At 39.3% G+C, this 7,350-nt stretch overlaps 1 protein-coding gene across 1 annotated transcript; it reads right to left on the reverse strand.

Annotated features, from left to right (window-relative positions):
* Window positions 1-1,957: 1,957 nt before the first annotated feature.
* On the reverse strand, window positions 1,958-2,836 carry LOC127562459 (spliceosome-associated protein CWC15 homolog). The gene is given in 1 exon segment (XM_051998233.1): window positions 1,958-2,836. A coding segment is annotated over 1 exon segment (678 nt). The 3' UTR covers window positions 1,958-2,158.
* Between the last annotated feature and the right edge of the window lie 4,514 nt (window positions 2,837-7,350).

Below are 7,350 nucleotides of genomic sequence, written 5' to 3' on the forward strand. Positions count from 1 at the left end.
TGGTGTGGAGAATTTAAATCTGAATCTCCTCTCAAAATGTTGTAAAGGAGCCAGTAGTTTTGGGTGAAGCCATTGTTTGACTCATGAAGTTTTTGAAGTCATCATTTTTAATCTCTTTTCTGATCTGTAACTAGTGGCCTTATAACATCTGTTGTTACATGAAAGCCTAAGTATTGAAAAGGAGGGTATTTTTGTACTTTCTCTGGGGCTGCTTCCAAATCATGCAGTTTCAATTGTCTTGTTACTTCTTGTAAAGCTTATTCTAAGATTACATGTCCTTATGGGCACCCAGCAAGTCATCCATATAATGTAACAGAACTAACCTTGATATCTTTTTCTTATAGGTGCTAGCACATTCTTGACACATTGTGGGACTATTTTTCATCCCTTGGGGTAAAACAAGCCATTGATATCATTTATAGGGTTCAGCATAGTTAATGGATGGAATTGAAAATGCAAATCTAACCCCAAGATTAGTTTTATTCTATACCTATCTTAGGTCTAAAACTCAGCCCATCCTAATGGCAAAATATTAGGCAAAGGCAGGTGACTTTGTAAAGCTCCCATGGTATGTATTTGTTCACTTACTTTCCTCAAATCAGTTAATATTCTCCACACTTCTGATTTTTCTTATTATAGCTTTTTATTTACAAATATATGCATAGGTAATTTTTCAGGATTGAAAGTTTCAAATCCTTTTTTTTTTTTTCCAACTTTTTCCCTCCTTCCCCCCCAACTTCTGATTTTTTTTTTTTTTTGATAACATAAGGAAGAATTCCAAGGGTTGACAGAAGGCTCTATATGCTTTTGTCTTAATTGTAATTCAACTATATCCTGAAGAGCTATGATCTTTTCTATTAAGGGCACTGTTCTACCCATACAGGGTCATTATCTTTCCAGTGAATACAAAGAAGTGATATAGTGTTGAAATAGCTCTATAACAGTGACCCTGATTAAAAAGGGGGCATTGTAAGTACACCTTATTGATTTTTTTTTAACTACCCAAGGTTAATGGAGGAGGCCTGTGAGAATGTAAGGTCTAATGATACCCTGTTTCCCTTCATGAGTTCATATCTCCATTCATTAGAACTTATGTTTATGTAGGGGAGAGAGTATTGACCCCAACAATTTGTGTTGAAGACTGTTCCATTTTCCAGTAAGGAGGCCAGTGCTTCTGTGCTATAACTGTCCTGTCTCGGTATCAACCAAGCCTCTAAAAGGCATTCCTTCTAAAAAGTTAACTTAGGTTGTATGTCTGTAACAACCTGGCTCCAATAAATCCCTTCTGGTCTTATTATTCAACCTTCTAATTGCTTCTAGCATAATACTAAAACTTGTGAAAAACAATCCCCTACTTCTATGGTTGCAGTTTGTGTGCCCATATTAACTACTGGTACACACAATAGTTTTGTTTTGTTTTGTTTTTCCAATACACATTTTGGTCACACCTAATATTTTCTTGGTGGTAGAGTTATGGCCACAGATCCAATAAGTAAAGGAAGTATTTGTTGTATTTTAACATATGCAATGTGCTCTGGGAGGATTTTGACCTTTTGAGCATAAAGGGGAGCTATGGCCATCTAGATATGACATACATTTTCTTCGGGTATTTGAGCATATTGTTCCTGTAGGGATAATGGGTTTATTCCCTAAGGGGTTTTATGCCAGCCATCATTCCCTCTATAGGAGCACACCCATCGCCCCCTTTTTTTAAACCTGATAATTTTCTCAAGTTAGCTACTACTCCCTCATTACCAATTGATCTGACCAGGGCCTTTACACTAAGGCATTCGAGAAATTTTCTGTCTGGGAAGGGAACCTCAAGCTTTCATTGCAGCCTTAGAAATTTGCTCATACACTGTTATGGGATAATTAATCTGTTCAAGAAAAAAAATAGAACTGGAAACATTCACAGAACACAAACTGGTTTATTAAATGATAAATCAACAATGTAGGGAGAGGGGTTAAACCTAAATCTAGGATGCCATTATCAAATAAAATATTATTGGCCAAACAAAAAAGGCATTTTAGAATTTTAAATGCAGGAAATCTATAAGCCATTAAGAGCATGAAAAGTAAATCCTGATGAAATTAAAGCTAGAATGATCCTTAAAGTTTGAATGAGCCCCCTTTGTAATATTTTAACCATATAAAACTACTATTTGATATATCTCTTCATGAATTTTTTGTGAAACTCTGATCGAAGGGTATCATTTACAAATCTTTTTTCTTTTTTCCTCTCATCTACTCCTTTGGCGCAGTTCTTAAAGACAACATCATCATCCTACCTTCTCTTTACTTTGAATTTGGCCTTAGGCTGAGAGGGACCAGTGAGATTTAGGAGAGGGTTTCCACAAAGAATATTTTCCGACCAAATTCTCTCTTCTTCAGCTTTTTGTTCTTGTTCCTTCCGAGCTTGTTCTTCAGCTCTTTTTTTTATTTTTTCTAGTTCTGCCAATAGAACTGCAGTGTCATCATCATTATCTTCTTCCTCAAAATCATCCTCATCTTTGTTTTCATCTGTTAGGGGATCATCTGCATCAAGGTAGGCTGCAGGAATCTGATCTAATCGAGGTTTCTTAGACACATGCTCTCTAGTTGGACGATCTCTGTTTTTTTCTCTTGCAGCAATTCTCTCTCTCTCTTCTAGTTCTCGCCTGAAATCACGGTTGCGAATCTCTTCTGGAGCATGCTGAGTGGTTTGTCTGTATTTTATCTTTGTGTGAGAAGGTAGATCTCTGCTTGAATATTGTTTTGAAAGCTGACTCAAATCACCTTCCCTTTTCCCTCTTCCACCTCTTGCAGGTTCAAATGTAGGTCTTGCTGCTGTGGTCATCTTCAATAGTCAGGTGAGTTAGAGTCCCACAGCCCTCTGATGTTACACAAGCACCATTACTCCCCCCACGTTGGGTGTAATGTTCTTCTCTCAAATATAATGGTTCTCTGGGAGCAGGTTTCTTGGGGAGCTTCTGGAAGCAGCTTTTCAGTTCTGTGTAATAATTGCCTCAAATGCAGCCAGCTGTTAACAGTTCAAATCCTTTATTTTCTCCTTCAAAATAGGCTGGTTCGCTTTCTTGGAGGCCTATCTCTCTCTCTCCTTGGTTCCAAGAGCTCTTGTTGCTAGTCCTTTAGCTCTTCCAGCTTCTACCTCTACTCCAACTCCAAAGCCTCCAGCCAGCACAAAGGTTATATATATATATATATATATATATATATATATATATATATATATATATATATATATATATATCTGACTCCACCTCCAAGAGTGGATTTATCCTCTCTGACTTGTCAAGCCCCTGGGCTCCTCTCTGACTTGTCAAGCCCCTGGGCTCCTCTCTGACTTGTCAAGCCCCTGGGCTCCTCTCTGACTTGTCAAGACCCTGGGCTCCTCTCTGACTTGTCAAGCCCCTGGGCTCCTCTCTGACTTGTCAAGCCCCTGGGCTCCTCTCTGACTTGTGAATCTTGTAGGACTCCAATGAGTTCGAAATACATTAAGTACTGTTAAGTACCATGCTAAATTAGATAACTGACAGCATCTTGTAGAATTTAACATATGTCTTCAAATAAATAGCTTTCCATTTTTGAAAGACAGTATGGAAAAAGTCATGATGACATTCTTCAAGATTTTCCTTTTTCTTTCTCAAGGATAAAAATGTCTTAGCTAATAGAAATAGCTGACCCTTTTATGACTTTGAATCAACAATTGGGTCCTTAATATATCACATGACTACATGTGAAGGAACAATTTAAAAGATTTCTTCTTAATTTTTTAAGAGCTCCACTAGAACCAAATGAAATGTTTTCAATACTCCATTTTTTTTATCTTCATGCCCTTTTTTTTTTTTTTAAACCAATTTCTCATAAGGTGTTGATATTGACTCCATCTCCATTAATAACTGAGACAAAGCACTAACAATTTATGGCTTTTGGGATTTTCAGTAGCTGGAAATGTCTTACCTAGAATGTTCAAAATCTTTATTTCAGTGTCAAAAGTGAATGAAGTGCATTGTGAAAGCCATCTCCCAAGATGGCTGACTTTCACTCAATTTTTAGAATACTGTTTCTGTGTCCCAGGGCCAGGTTTCTTTCTCCAGAAATCATGTGGTTTATAATGAGTGGGACTTTTTTTTTTTTCTTTTTGTGAGACTAAGTTGGGACCACCTTGGCATTGAAATTTCCATAGAAGCTAATTTAGTAATCCTAAAGATGTGGTTGGACTCAAAGTTTTTCCTCATGACTTGGAATGTATGGTCATTTGGCCTAGCTAATCGGGGCAAAGATTTAGCCTATAGGGAGTGTTAGCTCAGGTTCCTATATAATTCTTGTCTGTTAATTGGGCCTTGCCTCTCCTTGCCTAATTGCTTGTGGAGACGGAGAGCCCTTTCTCTAGAGATTATAATAAGATTCCTTTCTGCTTTTTGCCTTGAAATCTCCTTAATTTATTTGATTTATTTGAGCTGGTGGTCTTGTCCCACAGAGTTTATGGGGGCTCTCTGGGATCATGCAGCCTTGTGAGTGGGCGAGATCTCCAGAGCTAGCAGGATAGTGCCCTGCCTTGCTTTAGGCAGGCTTTGAACTTCTGGGACCTTTCTCTTCTTTCCAAGGTCAACTGGCCCATGAGAAGAGAGTAGAGGCATAATGAAAGTCAGTAAATCGGCAAATTCTGTGGCAAATCCCAAGTGTCAGGGATTGAGCATAGCAATCAGTCAGGCGACTTTTGTGCATGGAACAAAAAAGGTTATGTGACCTGTGAGACCCCCTGGAGGGGTTCAACAGACCCCTCTAGAGGGGTGCTCTGGACAGGACAGGCCTTTGGGGAGTCCCTTGAGTCAACTCTTGAGTCAACCGATTCTGGAAAGGTGCTCTGAAAAGTCTCATCAAATATTCAAGATGAGAGAGCTCAGCCAAAAGTCTCCCACTGCCGAAAATGATTACTCTGTATGGTGAGGATACTCCCAGGGCTAATTGAGTATGTCCAAATCTGTATATAAAACAGATTTCAGTTTGGGTCTGCTTCACTTTGTGTTAAAAGCTGTGAATGAGTTAAGGAATTGGCCTCTGTTGCTGGTTTGGAAAAGATCAGGCTGAGTTGAAAAGAAATCTTTAACTTGTCCTGCCTCATTCCCCCTGGTTGCAATCCCCCTTTCCTGCTCATTAGGATTAAGATAATTAGGGCTGTGGAGATCTGGCCATTCTGGCATTCCAAAAGATAAAAGTCCAGAGGTCCTATCTCAGATACCTAATTGGTACCTTCTATCTCTAAATTCCTGACTCTGTCTCTAGTGACTACCCCTTCACTCCCAGTTCATCAGAATTTATGGTCCTCTATCTCCACCCTGTCAGAACCAATTGATGGTTTATTTCTGGAAATTCCCATGTCTGTGGTCAGACTCCAACCTTTGCCTTTGTCTCCCCTAATTACTCAGAGCCCTATATAAATCACTGGAATATCACATTTGATGCTGATGGTGAATTCTTTGAGACTTCAGCCTTGGGACCAAAATGGATCCTTTTGTTCGAAAATCTTTCCCTCTCAGAAATCCAAATAAAATATTAAACTTTCTAATTTCTACCTTTAGTTTCTCCAGCATTATATTTTGGAGGTCTGAGCAAGATATTAGAGACCTTTGGGTCTCTGCCTGGAGTTATGGGGCGACTGAGATCTGGGCCTTTTGTTGGAGGGGCTAGCCCTGGTTTGTTCCAGAATTCCCATGAAGGACAGCAAGGCTCATCATGGACACCTCCATTTTGTCCACAAAAGAGTAAGTTGCATATCTTAGGACACAATCTGGTCTGCTTACCTGTTCTGTTTTGCTTACATCTGGATTCTCAGAAAAGTAAGATGCTAACAGGCATTAATTTCTGGGAAAGGGTATCAACAGGAAACTGGATGATACCATCTGCTTTGAGTATCTTTTAAGATACATCTGATCTGAATATTGGACAATAAAGCTAGCTGGGTGCTCTGGCACCATCTTGTTCTGGATCTGAGTGTCTTTGGGCACTATCTGGTTCTCTGGGCATTCTCTGAGAATGTGAAGGCAGAGAAACACACCAGACTGGAACCTGGAAACCTATTTTTAAAAAGGCTCCATTTGGATTTCTGAGGAAAGAGGCTCTATCTGAAAACTTCCCTCAGGGAGATTTCCAGGAATGTTCCTGCTGTGCCACAGTTACCTTTTGATGTCCTGACCTAGTTTCTCCAATTGTCCTATTTAGTTATTCTGCCTCAGGTTATAACCTTTCCCTCTTAATGTTTGATAGGATAAAGGTTTTATATCTTCAGGCTACAATCATTCCTTCTTAATGTTTGACAAGATAAAGATCTATCTATTTTAGATGTCATTAGAATGTCAGTAACCCTCCCTCCATTGTGTCATCCTAGGTGCCTCCCCACATTAGGTTATCCCCATCCAGGTACCTCCCCCATTATGTCATTGTTCTTTTTATCCCATAAATATCTTGCTGTCCTAATACTCAGTGATGAATTGTTTGAGATGATAGTCATTCAACCATGGATCCATTTGATCCCAGTATATCTCTACATTTAATAAACTATTAAATTGTTCTCTAATCTGTCTTGCTCAGTTTCTCTGGCATTACGTTTTGGAGCTCCCCACCAAGATAATAGAAACTGAGAACGGGACTAGGGGTTAGAGACATTTCAAGTCTCCACTTTGGGCCTGCTTTTCTTTTCCTCCAGAGGCTCTAGGAAGAGAGCAGTTCACCAGCTGGGGCCACACCTGACAATGGATACTTTCGATTCAGCCAGAGGAGAGTAAAACACAATCTTACCACCTGGATTCTCAGAATAATAGAATGCTGACGGAGCAACAGACATTGGATTCTGAGAAGGTTATTATTCAGGACACTGGATAATATACCCTCTGGTTTTGTGTCTGCTAGATCTGTTTTTGTCTGTCTGTGTTTTGGTTTTGGTTTTGATTAGTGTCAAACTGCATGTAGTTGTCACTACTGAGTGTCCTTTTAAGACACCATTTGGGTTTGGTTTTGATTAGTCTCAAACTGGACGCAGTTGACACAACCCGAGTATCTCCTAAGACACATCTGTTTCTTTGTGCCAGTTGGCACAACTCTGGGCATTCCAGAGTATAAATCTGGGGGTTTGTTTTTTTTTTTTTTTTTTAAAGACACCATCTGGCAAAACAACAACAATGGGATAAAAAAAAATGGCAGGCTCCATTTGGATTATGGGAGAGGAGGGCAGATTGGAGCTGACTTTGACTGCTTAGGTGTGCTCTGTGTAATTTTTTTTTTTTGTCTATGTGCCCCTGTCTGTTAATTTGACTGCTGTATAGTCTATGTGTGTTCTGTGTGATTTGTTTG

The sequence above is a fragment of the Antechinus flavipes genome, chromosome 1 (genome assembly GCF_016432865.1).
Source record: "Antechinus flavipes isolate AdamAnt ecotype Samford, QLD, Australia chromosome 1, AdamAnt_v2, whole genome shotgun sequence".
Lineage (NCBI taxonomy): Eukaryota > Metazoa > Chordata > Mammalia > Dasyuromorphia > Dasyuridae > Antechinus > Antechinus flavipes.